At 44.2% G+C, this 20,775-nt stretch overlaps 1 protein-coding gene across 2 annotated transcripts in view; it reads right to left on the reverse strand.

Annotated features, from left to right (window-relative positions):
• ADAM11 (ADAM metallopeptidase domain 11) overlaps nt 1-19,904 on the reverse strand; it is a 45,183-nt gene extending 25,279 nt beyond the window's left edge. The window contains exons 1-6 of one of the 2 annotated variants that reach the window (XM_018555180.1): nt 19,638-19,904; nt 12,846-13,033; nt 9,112-9,188; nt 7,458-7,521; nt 4,250-4,344; nt 162-222 (exon numbers count right to left, since the gene is read on the reverse strand). In XM_018555180.1, the coding sequence (XP_018410682.1) occupies nt 162-222; nt 4,250-4,344; nt 7,458-7,521; nt 9,112-9,188; nt 12,846-13,033; nt 19,638-19,698 (546 nt within the window). In that variant the 5' untranslated portion in view covers nt 19,699-19,904. Of the gene's footprint in view, nt 1-161; nt 223-4,249; nt 4,345-7,457; nt 7,522-9,111; nt 9,189-12,845; nt 13,034-19,637 lie in introns of those variants that run through there. The other variant, XM_018555182.1, reaches the window with a different exon arrangement.
• Nucleotides 19,905-20,775: the final 871 nt, after the last annotated feature.

Genomic DNA, 20,775 nt, shown 5'->3' on the forward strand with positions numbered 1-20,775 from the left:
GAAGTTAAAGATCTGACTTAATATACCAGAAGAACACCAGAGGTCCACTAATACTGTGCCATGGGTATTTGATCGTCCCTGCAATGATATGATCTTCCAGCTTGGGATGAGTAAGCATCAAAATGTCCTGTGATGAAACAGACAGAAAGACACACTTTTACCTCGGTGCTGTGTTCCTGGGGGTATATGGTATAGGTGTACATCCCATCTGAAAATGCCCCACTGCAATAGATACAGAAAATGAGACTGAATGATACAGAAACAACACATATCCTGATACCTCCCTATATAACCAGTGACAGAAGTAAAAGAATAGGTGAATCAATGAGGTCTCAACACAAAATGATTTCAGCTACTGCTAGAGCAAAAAGCTTGCGATCAAAGCCAGACAAGAACAAAAGGATTGTGGCCCTGCCACAAAGGTCTTACATACAAAGAGACAAGTGAGACACGTGGATGCTACATTCTTAATCTAGAATGCACTTCTACATTCTTCTCTGACTGCATGCCACCTCCTGCGATTTGTATTACTGTCTGCTCTGTCATTGGGTAGGGGCACCAAGAGAACCATCATACTATTAGGTCACAGCCAGGATGTAGGAGAGAAGGTATCTCCACATTAATGCTCTCAGGGGGCACTTTTACACTAAGTGGACAATTTTAGGTAACTGAGAGCGGCAAACTTCCAGCAAAGTGAACCATACAAGGAGAACTCCGGTTGTAGGACGGACCACACTGGGGGTGGACATACCATTTGTACATACCGTGCAGCTGCACAAGGGCCCTCTGGAATGTAAGGGTTCATTTATGGTATATGTGGACTGGACAGGTGCTGAGGTCACCTCCAGCTATTACATATACTTATATATACATATATCTCTTTTTACTACAATGTACCAGGGTGGAAGACACCCATTCTTTCCTGGGATCGACACTAAATACTAATGCATAGGTAAGAGTATAATACGATCTGTATGGAAGTTTAACTTATCTATTTAATATACATACAATGTGTGGATAGTTCAATATACACTATATCAAGCTGAATATCCATACGGAGTTTGGATCTAGTGTACTTGATTATTTGGCACTCACTGCAACATTGCTCTAATTTATACTTTATGCACATCCACTTTATACACTTACGTAGTTAATATCACACCCAAAAAAGTAACATTTATATATGTTCACAGAGCTGTTTTGATGGCCTGCCCAGGTCGTCGTTATGGGTTACAAAATTTAAGGGCTGTCTAAGATGATTAGGGCAAGCTTGCTGTTTTGTATTGATTTACAGGGGATAGGGTGTAAAGTCACATGACCCATCTCACTCACACAACTGTGCATCACTTCATTCTTTTGACAATACCCCTTAATTTCGATCACCTAAAGTAATGGGCTTAACTACACTATTACTATAAGCACACTACCACCAGTAATTTTTACCATTTTATTTATTTTTTAGTATGTTGTAGCTGGTTGCCAATCAAATTTATATTAAGGACCCTATCATTTTCATATATCTTTCCAAAAAGTATGTTATATTATCTATCTAACTTCTTGTTTCCATTACTACCAGTGAGATGAATGGATATGGTGGACATGACTCGCATTCTGGAGACACTCCCTCCCCCACTCGGGATTGATCGATCTAGCGGGCCACTCCCCTGTTTACACCTAATTGGGGATGGTCTGCACCCCAGCACTTCCACATTGTTTGATCGACTCGATCGTTCTTTGAGGCAGTGCTGGTGCCGATGTCCCTGATCTGTTGGCTTTAACATTGCGATAATGGCTAATGGTTATGTCCAAACATTGACTGCTTACAATCATATTCATATGGAATTCACAGGCTACCTCTATTAACTTCCTGACGAAGCTACGGCGAAACGCGTCGAAGAAAAGGAAAAAATACAGATTATTATTTTATGGAATTTGCATTAATATGATGAATAATGTGTTTATTGACTTTCAAGTAATGAATTAATATAGAAACGATGAATTATTGCTATTATGCATATTAATCTGTATGATTTCCATAGAGGTGACATGCCGTTTATGTAGTGATGTTTTAAATTGAATATGAGATGTTTTATTTACCTTGTCAATCATGTATTTTCTTTATTAAAAATGAATTTTATTATATTGATGAATTTTTTGACATTATGTTGAACCATACTCCCTGGCATTAGTTAGTAGACACTTTTAAAGCCCCATCTTTCCTCTTTTTTGGCTTATTACATATACTTGGATACTGATCACTTCTAGAGCAGACTGAGAAGCAAGAGACCTTCTTTGATGCCCCAACTATTCAACTGGTTTATAATATCCAAGTCTCCTATCTATCTATCTATCTATCTATCTATCTATCTATCTATCTTTCTTCTATCTATCTCATATCTATCTATCTATCTATCTATCTATCTATCTATCTATCTATCTATCTATCTATCGTGTATTTAATGATTGTTTTTCATTAGAAATTAGTTGAATTGGGGGAGAGACAAATGGGCCTTTTGGTAAATAGGTCTTCCACCAGTGGTCTTTACCACTTTCCCAATTTGCTTTTTACCCTCAACACTTCAATAAAAAATGTGAACTAATGATACAAGGCAATGCACCACCCACCTGAAATACTGCCACCCTGGGCTCTGGCTTGTGTGGCTTTGCTCCAAATTTAGGGCAAGTCCTTTTGCTCCTGAACATTACACTGCCCTGAATGTTACACTAAGCTGCCCTAATCCATTGGGTTTTTTTTCTTCATATTATTCTACAATGTTCAGTCATTAAAAAATGTTAAATATATTTGATCATATATGAAATACTGTGTATGTACTGTATTTTTCATATTTACCACTTTCAGCAAGCAGGTGGCACTCCAAGCAAATCGCAAAGTGCCTAAAGTGTCAGCCATAGTGCTAAAAGTAGACCTGAGTCCCCCCCCCCCTCCCATTCCATCAAAGACAGCAACGTCTTAATATAATCTGCTAGAAAACATCAAGCTAGTGCTGCACTTTCTTATCAGACCCAGCATGAATCCAAGGTTTGCTATCCAATGTCTATGAGCATCTTTAGACAAACATGTACAGCTGCCAACATTTGAAACAATTTGTATGGTCACTTTGGTGCTGATTTGGAGCCAGCCCGCCTGATGGCTTGTTCACGTCATGTCCGGACCAAGTCCAGGCTAGAACAGTTTGATCCCGGACCAAAAAAAGCATCCCAATTCATCCCTAAGGTATTTCTGGGCTCTGTTCACGCCAGACCCAAAAAAATACTGTATGTCTCATTTTCTCTGGTCTGGAATGCACTGGAATTGCTTGGAAATCATCAAAAATGCATCCAAATGCACTGGAACGCACTGGACTGCACCAGAAACCCATTTTAAGCTAAAAAAGCAGCAAAATCTCGGTAAAAGCGTGGCAAGAATGCACTGCACTGCATTTGCCGATCTGCTCCGGACATGGTGTGAACATAGCCTGATGCTATAACAGCCGTGACCTGCTCCATCTTTTATGTTACAGTATCTGCCCTGAACAGATTATTTAGGAGGGTGGCTATGTTCGCTCTACATCTCTACATCACATACACTGTATATGGGAATGTAGCCACCGTCCTTTGTGCGCTTCCGACATGGACTACCGGAATACGTGCCGATGCAACCGGGCCATTGATCAAATAGGCCAAGTGCACCTGCGGGGATCGGTGACTGACAGAGAGCTTAGTGATTAGCTCCCGGTATATAGAGCCGACATGACAGTTGCAGTGTCCTACGCCGGCTCTTAGTATAAAGAAGAGTGTATTTTACTCTTCCAGTACTTCTCCTTTAAATATGGAACGTTGGTACTGTCCCTGGAAATCCGGAAACCACCAGCAGCTATGAAGTGCGTGATGTCATTACTGCATATAGATCCAATTCCCTTGAGAGCTGTTCAGCTGTCTCTGTGATCCATTGTCCTTCTAGTAGGTGACCTCAGAGATGTCTGCCCTGTTGTGACAGTAATGACTGAGCACTGAGAGCAGGTGATCTCATCAGACAGAAGTATAAGGAGTCAGTAGCAGATTCCCACACGGAGGACGGAATGAACTGAGCGTTCCACAGTAACATTCCGCGCTGTTCCGCCACCCCCACACACCTCCTGCTGTCACCACATGTCCCAGCGCCACAAGCCGCATCGCAGGAAGTCATTAAGAGAGAAGCAGAGAGCTCCCCTGACAGCCAGCCAACGTGCATCTTGCTGGGAACACTCACCTGAGCCCGTAGCAGGTGGAGATGGCGACCCATGACACCTCTACGCCACGCACATGACCGCTGTAATAGCAGTGATCTCCCGCTGAACCAGGACTCTGCAAAACACAAACACCAATCAGAACCGCAATGCTATGACCCCAGGCCAACAATGAACTATTAGAAAATCAAACCAATGTTCCCAAAACAACATTTCTGAACGAAATTCTGTGTATACCCAGCTCGAGTCTGGAACTGAAGCACTAAACTGTAATAGTCCAGATACAAGTGTATTGAAGTTGTTTACAGAGCCAACGTGTTTCGGGGTCTGTACTCCGCCCCCTTCATCAGGGCTTGAAGAAAATGAAACTTTGTATGCAGGACTCAAAAGTCAATATTTCGTTGGCTTTATGGCAGTGGATGGGTTGTCACATCATCCTTCGTCCCGTTTTGACTATACATATACTTTAAAACAGCATTTCCCAACCATTTTTTCAGCCACGGCACCAGTCTAAAATGTTAAGATATGTAAATTTTAAAAACCACACAAGGTCCTTCCAAAATCCATACCGGATGGTTGTTAAGGGAAGACCCAATGCAAAAACACAAAAAAGTGGGGTCTTCCCTTAACATCAGAGTCCTCCCTTCACACCAGAGTCCCCCGTTCACATCAGAGCTCTCCTTGCACATCAGAGTCCCCCTTTACATCAGAGTCCTCCTTTCACATCAGAGTCCCCCGTTCACATCAGAGCCCTCCTTTCACATAAGATACCTCCCTTCACATCAGATTCCTCCCTTCACAACAGAGTCCTCCTTTCACATCAGAGTCCTCCCATCACATCAGAGCCCTCCTTTCACATCAGATTCCTCCCTTCACATCAGAGTCCTCCTTTAACATCAGAGTCCTCCCTTCACATCAGAGCCCCCTTCACATCAGAGCCCTCCCTTCACATCAGAATCCTCCCTTCACATCAGAATCCTCCCTTCACATCAGAGTCCTCCTTTCACATCAAAGTCCTCCTTTCACATCAGATTCCTTCCTTCACATCAGAGTCATCCTTTTCTATCAGAGTACTCCCTTCACACTAGAGTCCCCTTCACATCAGAGTCCTCCCTTCACATCAGAGTCCTCCCTTCACATCAGAGTCCATCTCTTTCACATCAGAGTCATCCCTTCACATTAAAGTCCTCCCTAACATCAGGAGATGTTTCATATCAGAATTTCTCTCTTTCACATCAGGAGCCTTCTTCAAATCATTGGCATGATGCTGTGTGAACATTTCGAGGCACCCCCTGGGGGAGGCCAGGAGGCACCCCGGGTTGAGAAAGGCTGCTTTAAACACTACAAAAAAGCAAAAATGAATGTAAACGTGAAAAGAAATGTCTGAAATGGTGAAACACTAGGAGAGGCGGGGGAGGCAGGAGGTCATTGGGGCTGATATTCTCTACTATACTTTGCTGCAGCTGAGGTCTCAACCAGATCATAGAAGAAGCCTGTGATCGGTAGGACAGGTGCTGCAACAGAGTAACTATACAACAAAAGAACGCCCCCTACGTGCCTACGTACAATCAGGAACATACATTTCTCATTGCCCCCATACAGTCTCTCCTTGTTCCTGTTTTATGTAGGTCATCGCTGAACGGGAAAGGCGCACAGTGGAAATAAGATGCCTTCTACGCGTCCTCTGTCTCAGCGCCTACATTTTCCTTTCGTTATATAATGGGCCCAAGTGTTGACGTGGAGTGGAAATAATGATAAAACAATATCTGGGTCCCTCCACCTCCCACAGAACGTGGCCCGAGGTAAACTGAAGATTCATTTATTAGTGCGGCGCGGTTGAGAGAACTGGATGTGCCAAGTCGGGGGCTGCACGGTGAGAGCCCATACCTCCCTCCATGACCCATTTTATCCATAAAGCTCCAGGAGCTGCTCCCCTTCCCACAGCTCTCCACCAGCAATAAATAATGGATGCCAAAGACACTTTCTTTTTTCTTCTTCAAGTCTGTTATTAATCCAGAGCCAATTCATTAATGTGAAGGCAGAACGCTGGAGGTTTAAAGGAAACCTGTAATGAGAGATATATGTCAACGGCCATTGCTGACCTTCTTCTGGAGATGCTTGTTGCCTGCCCCCCTTTAATCATAGCATGCAATGAGTACGTCAGAACTCACTAACTTGCACACTTGCTCCGAGTGTATGAATCAGTAATGCCTTGTTCACACCACGTCCCTGGAACTGCGTTTCCCTGCACGCCACCGCACATGCATACAGGGTCTGGCCTCTGGGCAGCAGGAAGCAGAGGGGCAGCAGGGATTCCTATCGCCAGATGCCCGGGACATGAATTTCCGAGCGCCTGGCAGGTAGTTATTTTCTAGATTTAGCCCTGCTTTGGGCAAGCAGAGCTAAATGTACAACGCAGCCTGCTCGTCTATATATAAACAATTTGCAGAGCCATTCATCCCAGATAACTCAGTGAACATTTGTTCTGTGTAAATGGATGCAAAACAAACATCTTAGTATAATTTTTTTCCTAATCGAATGTAATATAGGTAAAATACCACAATATGGCCACTAGATGGAGCTGAAGGAACATAAGAAATAAATGGTATGGTATTACATTATGCTCTTCAGCTCCATCCAGTGGCCATAATGTGGTATTACATTACATTATGCTCTTCAGCTCCATCCAGTGGCCATAATGTGGTATTACATTACATTATGCTCTTCAGCTCCATCTAGTGGCCATAACGTGGTATTTTACCTATATTACATTTCACTAATGCTAAGAACATTCATTTTTGCCTCCATTTGCACAGAATAAATGTTCAGAGATTCGTAGAACAAATGGCTCTGCAAACTATTTATAAATACACCCCCTAGGTGATAAATACAAAAACAACCAATAAGTTTAAAGTGCATCTAAAGGCAAACCTTTTTTTACATGCAGTTTTGAAGAGCAGTGACGGGTTAGAACCTCCATGAGGTCTTTATTGCTGGCTGTGGAGATTTACCCCTCTAATTGTTCTGTCAATCAGCATGAGGTGGTGAAGGAGAGGTGGAATAAATTGCATGTTAGTTCTTTCCTATCACAAGGACAAGATGTAAAAATTATGAATGGTTATCATTAGCCAGTCCAGCAGCTCCTCATTTTAAATCAGCATCCCGCTTCTCTAATAGACCAAGGTCCTTTATTAAACCCCATTGCCCAGGTGACATTACTGAAACACTCACCCGCACCCGAGTATTGTTGTGATCGTTGTAGTATATTTCAACGTAGCCAGATGATAAAAGATGGCTGAAAGAGAAAGAGGCATCATAGATAAGCCCTATACAATGCAAATATGAAATGTGTATGCTCTCAGCTTTACAGCTGTATGTCTGCAGTGTGAGATCATCTCGGGGACTGCTGCCACGGACTGCTATGCAGCTCACTGTTCTCCTTGCTGGAGGGGAAGCTGTACCTGAGGACTTGCAGTGCTAGGATCTCCCTGCTTCTGTTGCATTCTGTGGATCTGTGCTTTCTCAACCTCATCTGCTGCTTCCTGATCATTACCCCATTATCAGAGTACCAGTTAGCAGTGCAGCAACTCTGACTGTAGGAAGCAAAGCCTTGATCCTCTAGCAATATGGCAGCCTCCACACAGACACACAGCAGAACAAGGCAGGGTCATTAAGTAATGAAGATCAGCAGGAGGGTGGAAGGCTGCATGGAGGAAGGCTGCATGGAGGAAGGCTGCATGGAGGAAGGCTGCGGGCAGTAGCGGATAAATTTTTTTTGCACTGTGGTTACCTATTTTTTTTAGCATTTAGAGTCTGAGCTTAGAACTGCTAGAGTCTAAGTCCACACACTGCATAGAAAGGAGCAATATGGGGTGTAGACTCTAAAGCACAATGTGGAGCAGTGTGGAGTATATAACATACAGCAGAGTGTATAATGTGGAGCAGTATGGAGTATACAATGTACAACACAGGGTAACACATGGAGCGATGTAGAATATTTCATCTACAGGGCAGTGTACAGAGTGAAGCAGTGCAGAATATTTAATGTGCGGGATAGTGTACAGAGTGGAGCAATGTGGAGTATATAATATGCAGCACATTATAGAATAGTGTGGAGTTTATAATATACATCACAATGTACAGAGTGGAGTGATGTGGAATATGTACTGCACAGCACAGTGTACAATAAGGAGGAATGTGGAGTATATCATGCACAGCACACTGCCCAGACTAAAATGATATGGAGTATTTAATGTATAGCAGAGTGTACAGAAAGGAGTGGTGTGGGGTATATAATGTATAGCAGAGTGTACAGAAAGTAGTGGTGTGGGGTATATAATGTATAGCAGAGTGTACAGAAAGGAGTGGTGTGGGGTATAATTTCTGCAGCAAAAAGGAGTAAATTATGTACAGCACAACGCACACAGAGGAGCAGTGTGGAGATATAATGCACTGCACAGTGTACAGAGAGGAGTGGTATAGAGTATATAATGTACAGCACAGTGTACAGATTGGAGCAATGTGAAGAATAACTAGCACAGCACAAAGGAGTATATTATGTAGAACACAATGTACACAGAGGATCAGTGTGGAGTATATAGTAAATAATGCACAGTACAGTGTACAAAGAGGAGTGGTGTATAGTATATAATGCACAGCACAGTGTACACAGAGGAGTGGTGTAGTGTTGCTGACAGACTGCACTGCTGAAGTTGTATGTACTGTGATGTTGTGGTATCAGCGTGTATCAGCCTTGCAGCGTGACAATCTGCTGTCCCAGAGGCTGTCTGATTCTAGCACAGCACAGGTGGATGGTACATCTGGTCAGCTGCCCTGTGGACTCTGATACGTCATTGTATGAATAGAGGAAGGTCTTCATACTCACTGGTTCAGCTCCAAGTCCAGGATGAAGTCTCTCCGCAATGCTGGAACCAGGAAGCTGACACTGGCGAGGTGGGCTGACTGCAATGACAGAAGATGATAAGACATAGTACAAGGAAATGGGTTGCTATACTATACCGCACTCTGTGCATGGCATTGCACTCTTATATTAAATGTGTCTGAGTATGAACATGGTAAAGGAAGAACTACAAAACTTACACTTACAGTGGGGCTACCGCGCAATGCACCTACCGTGCGTTACAGTGTGGCAGGTGCATCGTCATTCATTTAAATGGCATCCCAAATGCACATCTTACCTGCAATGCGATGGACTGTGCTGCAACACATGTTACCGCTATACGGTATGCAGTGAGGTTGAAAAAAGTAGTACATGCCACGCACCTGCCACACTGTACGGTACCGTGTGTTCATTGTATGCACTACTTTTTTCATCCTCGCAGAGGTGTGAACAGGTCCTGAATGAAGCCTTACTGACCCCACATGGTATGTGGCACATGCCTGACTTTTTTTCTTGACAGGTGGAGAGGTGAGGAGGGGTGGACCTACAGGAGAGGACAGACACCTCAGCATTACAGACATCCTCCTGTAATGCTGGGGGCGGGAAGACATTTGTCACTGGTTGTGAGGAACGCCCAGCTGTCCTAGCAACCAATGACCGCAGAGGAGAAGAACCCCTGGCATCATTGGTTGCTAGAATGCCAATGGTCCTAGCAACCAATGACCACAGAGGAGAAGAACCCCTGGCATCATTGGTTGCTAGAATGCCAATGGTCCTAGCAACCAATGACCACAGAGGAGAAGAACCCCTGGCATCATTGGTTGCTAGAATGCCAATGGTCCTAGCAACCAATGACCACAGAGGAGAAGAGCCCCTGACATAATTGGTTGCTAAAATGCCAGTGGTACTAGCAGCAAATGAATGAGGAGGACCACGGTCTGCACACAGACTGATCGATGACCTGCGCTGGGCTTTGGCTTGCAGTGGATGCACCGGCCTCGCATCCACCATCAGCCAGACCTACCCGACGCATATCAGTGATCGGTCTGTTTCCAGACCGCAGGATGGACAGGGACAGACAAGGGGCTGGATACAGCCTGCAGGCTGTAAAATGCCCAGGTCTTCCCTAGACCAAAATGAGCACTGAACCCTTGCAGTGCAGGCATAGCCCCGCTACAAGGGCAAGTTTAATAAAATCTCAGAGAACAGGAAGATACAAAACCGATTCAACATCACTTCTAAAGGTCTAAGAAAACTATCCATGTTGCCTTTAGCAATGAATCAACACCGCCGTTTCATGCTTCTGGCGCAGAGGAGAATGTGAATGCTCAGCTCAATGACCACCAAAACAAATTCGGGCTTGGACCCAATTCCTAAGACACTTACTTTAGAACTGTGCGAGGGGCAGAGTGTGGAGCCAGTTCAACGATGAACAAAGCAAAGACTCATTGACCATCCTACCAGATTCTGAACCTCACCTGTTTGACTTTCAGTAAATCGTGCAGACTAAATCTGGAAATGATGTCCTCATTCTTCGCCCTCTCCTCCCCTTGTAACAATTTAGTGCCTAATGGCACGGGTCAGCTTGCCTCACTAGCATATCATACCAACTATATCAATGTGAACCTAATTACAGCCAAGACTAAGTGCTTTCCCAGTCAACTATAATACTCCCAAAGCCAAGTATTACCTAAGTGTAACCTAAGACTGAGCATGAGGAACAATACAATAAAGACATTTATAGGAGATCTAATTTCACGTCTTTCCTGCCGAAAGGATCAATCCACTGAAATAGGAGAGTTCACTTTCTGGTAGATGCAAGAGTGTTACACTACCTGACAAGCTCTTATATCCCATAGAGACTCTATTGGTGTGATCTCTACTTTGAGTTGACAAGTCTACATAACTGCTGTGACCATTATGAGGGATGCAGACCCTTCCTGCTTATTTTATTTATCTAATAATAAGGCAACCGGAGGCAGTTGTATCAGGCAGCATCTCATGGGGTCACATGTGCCTGCCACGCCCTTCAGAAAAGCCACTTTTCTTCCTGTGTAATATACCTCCTGGAGCCCCTCAACTGGTATGGGTGGGACGCTGGATGCCCTTTAGACCTTATTTTAACGTGAACATGCCCGGCACTGTCACACTACCCATAGACATCTGGTTTAAAGAAACAGGCAAACGTCACCAGAAAAACTGATCTGTACAGCTCAAATATTTGCCATTAGATGAACCCTGTCTATTGTCAATATTTCAAGACAACAGAATGAGCGTACAAATTTTGTACGAAAAATAATTTTCATGTCCGCCATTCATAGTCTTAGTGAGTCTTGGTAAACCAAAAGGAGACTGTACAATCAAATAGTAATGTGCGTCCAGTTTCAGACATGTATAAGAATGCCGAGAATGATACATCTCACAGTCACCGGTACTCAAGTCAGGATACAAAATGAATTGGGCTGACCTTTCAGAGTAAAGGGGTTGTTGCCAACAGCAATTCCAGATCTTATATTTTTATACTGCAAGGCAAAAAGTGAAAGCTTGCACTTCGTCCACTGCTTTGAGCATCAAACACTTGACCTGTTACTTGCCTTTTGTGTTTGTGATTAACTGATAGTTCTACATAGGTGACATGGTGCCAAAGCAGCTGGAAGTCTTGCCACAAGTCACATGGTCAGTTCCCATTATTTGGAGCATGCCTGTCTTCCCTGCACTTATGTGGGTGGTTTTGGTTTTCCTCCCCTAACTGAAAAACACACTGGTAGGTTAACTGACCTCTGACCAAACGACCCTAAAGAGTGTGTTGGAGTGTGCTTTTATGTCTAAACTAATGATTAGAATGTAAGCTCCTCTAGTGCAGGTACAACTTAGAATTGACTCTATGTCGAATCCATTGAACTATATAACGTAAAGGTGAACTCCAGGTGCCTAAACACCACCATCTAATCCAATTATGTATTCAACTATCAGAGATTGCCTCCATGTAACAAGACACCACCAGAGATTGCTAATGCATCACAGGAGACCACCAGAGTTTGCCAATGAGTCACAAGACACCATCAGAGATTGCTAATGCATCACAGGAGACCACCAGAGTTTGCCAATGAGTCACAAGACACCATCAGAGATTGCTAATGCATCACAGGAGACCACCAGAGTTTGCCAATGAGTCACAAGACACCATCAGAGATTGCCAACTGTTGCAAGAGCCACCAGAGATTGCCAACAGGTCACAAGAGCCACCAGAGATTGCCAACAGGTAACAAGAGCCACCAGAGATTACCAACAGGTCACAAGAGCTGCCAGAGATTGCCAACAGGTCACAAGAGCCGCCAGAGATTGCCAACAAGTCACAAGAGCCGCCAGAGATTGCCAACAAGTCACAAGAGCCGCCAGAGATTGCCAACAAGTCACAAGAGCCGCCAGAGATTGCCAACAGGTCACAAGAGCCGCCAGAGATTGCCAACTCATCAAAAGAGATCATCAGAGATTGCCAACAAGTCACAAGAGTCGCCACAGATTGCCAACTCATCAAAAGAGATCATCAGAGATTGGTCACAGGAGACCATTAGAGACTGCCAAGGTACCACAGCCAAATGTAGACATAACTAAAACGCACACACAAACCTTCCCGTGTGATGCAGAAAAAAGACGCGAGTATGAAGCTAATGATGACATTCTGCATTGCTCTACATCAGTGAACTAAAAACACTTACCAGATTGAGATTGGTCTCATTTCTGACCCGGGTGTCCAACTGATATGTGGGGGTCTCAGATCCTGAGGTACGCCCAACCAATCTGCTGGGGTAAGTGACTTGGGGAAGTTCCAGGGTATGGTGCCATTGGGTGATGTTTTCAGGCTGAGCGGTATCAGTGGGGAATGAAGAGTTCTCCAGTGGAAACCCTGATACAGAAAGCACAGAAAGAGAGATACTGTAAGAACGGACATTTCTTATCTAGTATGAGGGACAAACCATTAAATGCCAAAAAGTGCTCAAGTTCAACTTAAATGGTCATCAACACTTGTGGAATATTTCAGGTATGATCCTGAAATTTCATTTATTGAGTTATGAGTTTTTACATTGTTTACATAGTACCTAAATATTTTACAATGCACTGGTATTTTTCTTATTGTCCCTTTTGGTTATGCTCTGAGATATACAAGACGGCAGACAAACCATCTGACCCACATGGTGCACAACCTCTACTTCACCATCCTGTATCGTCTGATGCATCTTTCATCAAGCTGGCCATACAGGTTACAATCTTAATAAACAATCTCCTTCACAGCCTCTTTCAGGTTTACCAAGATCGTGTGAGGGCCTAAACACTCCATTCATTTTGTATCCAATCATGAAGTCTCTCATTCTACCAAGTGGTTTGCAGATCTAAAGGACATTGTACAATCAGATTGCAACCTGTAAGGGAAGCTCAAATGCATTAAAAGTGGAGGCAATGGGTGTACACATTGAATATCTGAATTACTGGTTACTTATATGTTTTTAAATTCCTGCAGTACTATAAAACCATTCTTAAATCCTCACTAGAAATGCAGGACTGCTTTATAATGGCCATGGTAGGTAGGTAGGTAGGTAGGTGGGTGGTCTTCATAGCTCAGGAACAGAGATGTCACCCCAGAGTTTAAACTCCCATAGGGCTGTGTTCCCCAGGGGTTTAAAGGGAGGCTCCCCCTTAAGTTCTGCAAAATTGTGCTGTCAATTAACATGAGGTATGGAAGGAGGATTCATAGTCATAGCATTTTCCAAGGTGTCACATAAAGGACTAAGTCATCAGCTGATCTCCTGCTTTACGAAATACAGGTCAAAGTTAACTATGCTTAGCTGTTTCTACAACTCCTCATTTTAAAACAAAATTCTTCCAGTAAGGCCAGAATTCCTTTTTAGTAAAAACCTGTGGAACACACACCTCTAGTAAAACAGTATTGAGGAACAATAGTGAGCACCTTCAGCTGCCTGCACATTATCCACAGCAGTCCTGAGACCTGCAATGCTCTGGTATCAAAATATCAACTCTATCTAGGAAACTGGAGCTTTGTTCTGTCGCCCTGTGCCTTGCTATTGGCTAGCGAGGTCACCCATCACAGTGATAGGTCAATAGCAGAGCAAGGGGCTAGATGAAGCTCTGACTTTGTAACCAAAGTCAATATCTGCAGAACATGTTTGGGGCGTTAGCAGGGCCGGTGCTAGACTATTTTGCCCCCTAGACAAGACCAGCTACTTGCACCCCCCAGCCCCCCTCCCGCGGCGCAACCGCCAATGCCTCCCCCCGCACGGCTCTATTTTCCTGCCGGCTAGCTTCCGCAGGCGACAGGTGAATGTAAGCAGCTGGGAGCAATAGCCAGACTGCTATTGGCTATTTTATTTTTAAATAGCCAATAGCAGACTGACTATTAAAGAGAAAAAGTTGTCTCAGTTCCGCTCCTCTGCTCATTGAATGGGTGCAATAGCCAGTCTGCCATTGGCTTTTGCAATTTAAAATAGATGGGGGGGCACCATGGGGTGGGGGGTGAGTGGTGGAGGCTGCACCCTAGGCAGCAGTGCTCCCTAGGCGGCTGCTTAGCGGCAGCACCGGCCCTGGGCGTTAGGGGGGCACTCTGCAAAGCAGCCTGCTATTGCAATGGGCTACCACGTCTACCAGGTACAGTTTAGGGCCAAGCCATGCTAGGATAACATATCCATGGCTGGATGGCATTGTAAGCACCAAAGACCCATGACGTACAGTATCCATACAACCAAAATACAGTACCAATGTCAGCTGATAATTGGGTTCACAACCTGCATACATGTCCTTGGTTAGAGATTCACTAAAAAATGAAACACAGATGAGGATGACAGCCCCAAATCCTGCCTATCCTATCCATCAAAAACAAGTTAGCATTGGCAGCTTCCAAAATTATATCCTTAGTGCAACATTTCTTAACCTTTTATTTTAGTCACAGCACACTTTAACATATGCAAAATCTCTAGGCACCCCAGTCTGAAATGTCATAGATTTTAAGGAGGACCCCACATGAAAACACACAAAAAATGGGTTTCCCCATCAAAGTGCCCCCTTTAAATCAAGATTTTCCTCCCTTCACATCAGAGTCAATCTTTGCATCAGTAACCAGCCTTCATATCAGGAGCCCCCCTTTCACATAAGGAGCCCCCTTCAATTCAGTCTTCAGTCCCCTTCACACTTCACAGTCCCACAATCACAAAATTTTGAGGCACCCCTGTGGAAGTCAGGAGCCACACCAGATGTTCTTAGGCAACAAAGGAACTTGGTTGGTAAAGATATCTGTTCCACGGCACCCTAAAAGGGAAAGCTAGAACGTTCTTGATTAGTCAAGAAACTGACCCAGGACACATTGTTGAAAGGTGTCATCATTCATACATGTCTGACTCTTCTATCATTTCTATGGCAGGGGTAGGCAACCTCGGCACTCCAGCTGTTGTGGAACTATAAGTCCCATGAGACATTGCAAGACTAACAGCTACAGGCATGATGGAATTTGTAGTTTCAACACAGCTAGGGTGCCAAGGTTGCCCATCAATCGTCTATGATGAGCGGTGGAAACATGGGGTCTCCGTAAGGTGCTTTCTTTTTCTTATCTGTAACTGAATGTTTATCTGAACTGCAAAACCGTACAATACTGCTGGCAAGCTAGAAAGCAATAACTACTGGCCTAAAATTTCCAACCCAGCTGTTTGCCTTTCCTTCATAGGGCAATATGCAGAAGGCTTAAAGCCCAAGAGACAGCTGTCATCCTAATCTGCGGAAATAGCCAATACAGAGAATCCTCTTCCAACATATCTCACTACACGGCCAATCAGTTTCTCTTATAGGAAGAATTTACTGTCCAAGATAAGAAGGAAGAACTATAGGATAGGAAGAACTAGCCAAGATACTGACCCGGAAAAAAGGTTGCCGACTGGGAGATTTCACCTCACTCTGCCTTTCTGCTCTGCACTCTTGCTCTAGGTCAATAACTCAAAATACCGAAGCCAATAGATTAGCATACAAGGCAAGAACTGCCTAGAAAGCAACATCAAAACCCATATTTCCATCATGAGACACATGTAAAGCCTTTTTTTTGTCTTGGAGGAGTGGTGACAGGTTAGAACCTCTGTCATTTTTAATCTCTGTCTGTGTCCCTGCTGGAAATATTCACTCTTCTTCTGTCATGAGGATTGAAAGTGATGGGAAATGCAAAATTGTGCATTTTCAGCAGAACGGGAAAAAGAGGAGAAATGTTCAAATATAGACACTTCTTCTAGAGGCAGCTAAAAGAGAAGAGTTCCCTCACTTTCAGGAGATTACCTCTCACCTGCTCTTGTGTCTTTGGCACAGGAAATAAAGGGAAATCTCCCCGACAAGAAAAGATGACAAGAACAGCAAAAATATATTTATGTTGTTGAGAATCCTTTCTCAACTAGGGTGCCGTGGCACCCTGGTGTGCCTTGTGGTAGAGGAACTGTGATGTGAAAGGGGGAATGAAGACTGATGTGAAGAGGGCGCTTCTGATGAAAAGGGGTAACTCTGATGTGAAGAGATGGAAACCTCAATGGGAAGGGGGAAACCCTTTTTTTTTTTTTGGTGTGGTCTTGCATGGGGTCCCCCTTAAAATGTGTGACATTTTACACTGCGGTGCCTTGAGGTTTTGCACACTTTTAAAGGGTGCTGTGACAAAAAAAAGTTGAGAAACGCTGTTGTAGAGAACTAATTGTGGAACTGGTTGAGTAGAAAGCAAACAACACTGTGCAGGGCTGACACCACTCAGTCCACAAAAATGCTGTGTGTCGTTGGCCCACAACAGGACTTTGCAGGCAAGTGCATTTCTGGTAGATAAACGGTTATTTTTCTTTAAAAGAGACAAAGCATTGGGAAATGTGATTATTTGGCAGAGATGTGCTGCATATGTCTTCAATTATTTTGCCCGGACATTCACTTTAAAGGCTGCCATTGTCAATCTCCTGATAATGCTAGCTGCTTGGCTCTCTTTGGCGTCAATACTGAATCACTAACCTGCAACAAGTCTAAGCCTAGAGTGAGAGGGAGGTGAGACATCCTGATCGGCATGCTTGCTCTGCCAGTGACTCAGAACAAGCCAAAGACAGAGGATCAACATATCAACCAGCACTGTCAGAAGGAAAGCAGCAATGGCGGTATCCATATTTTTCTCATGGCAGGCTTCCCGTAAAACATTTGCACTGTAACATTTTTCAAAAGAAGGTAGGAGAAACATTTGCATTACAAATAAAGGATGAAGGATAATTCTAGGACTGCAAGAAGCAAATTAGAGCAATGGAAGAGTGGGGAGTATGAGAAGGATGATGCAGAGTAACAGCTACAAATAGATGTAAATACATGTGTGGCAGGCCAGGGATCAATGGTAAGAGCACCTGTCCAGCTACCAAATCCAATGACCATTCCAGCCTGCACTTGTACCAATCACCTGCTATGCCAGGAGAACCTGTAGAATTACCTCCTCTCCCTTCTAACAAGCCTCCACCCCTCTCCTCTAATCAGCTACCTCTCTCTTCCCTCCTCCCAGCATTGCACAGATCTACCTGATGCATTGCAGTATATCTGTTGATGTTACTGAATGCATGAGGGGAGGCAGGGGAGCCCCGCTCCTTCCAGGAATAATCGCAGCTGAACACCGGCTTCTAGGGCAATCAGAGCACCTACAAAGGGTTAAACAGTGCAAAATATGCTGCCGATATCATACCTCCTGTGTGCTTGTCTAGAGTTGCTCCCCACTAAAATACTAAACGGGGGAATGTCTCTGATCCTTAACCCTTACCGGTTCAGTACATTATTTTATAGCAGCAACAAGAAGTAAAGATGAGAGTCAATCATGCACAGGGATCAAGTAATTATACCAGACAAGTGGGATGGCAACGTATGAAAGATGGAGAAACTGGGTGGAATGCAAGGATATCGGGTACAGGAGAAGAAAGCAGAGGCAGCCAGGAGGTACATGGTGGGAAGATTCTAGATTATACAGAAAATAATTGGTATACAATATAGGATACACAAGGGGGGAGAAACTGGTGCACAGGGGTGACATGGGTCAAGAATCTGGGCTACATTCAGGATCGAGCTAAACCAGCAATCACACAGACTCTTTTTTATTACTATAGGTTCATTTGGGCTCTGGAGAAAGACAGGTAGGTGAAGGGTTAAAAATCTGGGGTACAGGGAGAATGTAGCTAGAAAACAGACGTGATGGGAGTGATCTGGAACATGGGAAAACAAGTCAGGGAAAATGGAGGTCTGGAAATAAGGGGGGCACGGGGAATCAAAAGAAAGACCAGGGGCACAACGGTCAGGTAGGAGAGGACTGAGACATGGCAATTAGAAAGGATGTACAAGAGAACTCATGCAAGTGGTCTGATCCTGGTCACAGGAAAAGAATAACTCCTTAGGTTGTAATATAAGGTGTTGGTTTAGGAAGATAGTAGGTTTGGGAATTAGCGTCTGTAAGAAGGATCTAGATATTTGAGCAGCAAGGAGATAGTTTGCCTCCGGATTTGGGGCACAGAAGATAGTAGGTCTTTAAATTAGGGGTAGAGATGATAGTGGGCATGGAAATTAGGTAAAGGAAGCTGGATGTAGGAATTGGGGGTTACAAACATATGGTACGTCTGGGAATCAGGTAGCAGGAGATTGGTCTAAAAATTAGAGCTGCGATTAGATGGCGGGCTTGGAAATTAGGGGTACAGAGAGATGGTGGGTCTGGACATTAGAGGTACAGAGAGATGCCGGGCCTGGAAATTAGTGGTACAGAGAGATGGTGGGTGTGGACTTTGGAGGTACAGAGAGATGGTGGCCTGGAAATTAGGGGTACAGAGAGACAGTGGGGGGTCTGGAAGATGGAGGTACAGAGAGATGGTGGACTTGGAAATTAGGGGTACAGAGAAACTGTGGGTCTGGACTTTAAAGGTACAGAGAGATGGTGGCCTGGAAATTAAGGGTGCAGAGAGACAGTGCGTCTGGACTTTAGAGGAACCATGAAATGGTAGCCTGTTGATGAGCCTGTGTTGAACTGTTGATGCTAGGAGTTAAGAGGGAGGGTGTGCCTGAAAATTAAGGATAGAGGAAAACGGTGGCCCTGGGAATTAGGGATACAGAGAGTCATCAGGTATGGAAGTTCTGGATAGGGGAATTAGGAGGGGGGCAGTTCCTGTGAATGGCAGGTACAGAGAAAAGCTGGAAGATGGATGCAGAGAAGGAATAATTGCTGCACGAAGAGCCGTGAGAGCAGTACAGAAATGATGAGAAACAGAGAATCTCCCTAGTGATCATGAGTAAAGGATGGAAATGCTGGGAATTGAATATGATGAGTGACACAAGCGGAGTTGCAGCAGGAAAGACAGCAGATGGGCAAACCGGGGGTGGAAAGATTGGGGTAACTGGGGCAGAAATGACACATTCAAGTCTCAGGCAGTGATGGAGAGGATGGCAGGTTGCCCACCCATCTCCTGCAGCATCATACTCACCCAGCTCAGACATGGCAAAGATCACAGCAGCTACAACCCAGAGCAGCGCTAGACACATCATTCATACATAACCATTCAGCCCCGGGGAAAGGGGACAGGTAGGGACAGCAGGCAGCCTGACACACAGCACTGCTACAGTGGACATCAGCCCGGGTCCTTTGTCTGCCTGTTACCATCGGGGTGTAGTGCGGAGATGTGTGTGCAAAGGGATGCTGGATCTGCAATGTGTGCGTGTGGGGAGATCCAGTATTAACATAGAGACACGTGAGGACCATTCTCCTCCTCCCCTCCATCTTCATCTTCAGTATTCCTCTCTACCCCTCCCCCCACCCCCCTTCTCATTCACTGCACTCTGCTGTGCACCCATCAATCTCCTCCTTGCATTTCACAGATTTCATTAGACAAAAACTCTCTAAAAAAAAAAAAAGTTATAGCATATAAACATTTCTACACAAGACATTTAGCTTTTGATGGCATGAAAACTTCTGCTAGCGACGATCTTTTTTATACATGCCAGAACAATTCAGATTTGTATTCCTTGCAACTGAGAAGACTTTGAACATCCTTAACCCCCTTTTATAACTGGCTTAGTGACTCTCTGAGAATTTGCACAGAACTTGAGGTCACGTTTCAGGCAACCTGATGCATGGAATATGGCATTCCCAGCAATAAGCTTTAGTTCCGTGCACAGGAAGGCTTATCCCTTGTTTAGTAAGAGCTGATGCATATAAAGGGACTATAAAATATAAAAAGCAGGGACAGTAGGAGACCTTCATAAGGGGTACAGCAGGTGTACTAAGAAAAGGAAAGTTCTAAACTAACCTTGGAAAGTATTATTTTACCAAAAAGATAGTTGAACACCCTTCACCCCCTTTTATAATTGGCTTAGCGCCTCTCTAAGAATTTGCACAGAACTTGGTCACATTCCAGGCAGCCTGATGCATGGAATATGGCATTCCTAGTAATGAGCTCTGGTTCCATGCACAGGAAGGCTTATCCCTTGTTTAGGTACAGAACATCTAAAGGGACAAGTCTACCCAAATGTGATAGATTGGTTGTAGATGGAGCTTGGTCTAAAATAACAGAAACCAGGGGCATATGCACACCTAACCCCCTTCTAATGCTAATGTCCAACCTA

This window comes from Nanorana parkeri, unplaced genomic scaffold (genome assembly GCF_000935625.1).
Source record: "Nanorana parkeri isolate BGI_ZX_2015 unplaced genomic scaffold, ASM93562v1 scaffold187, whole genome shotgun sequence".
Lineage (NCBI taxonomy): Eukaryota > Metazoa > Chordata > Amphibia > Anura > Dicroglossidae > Nanorana > Nanorana parkeri.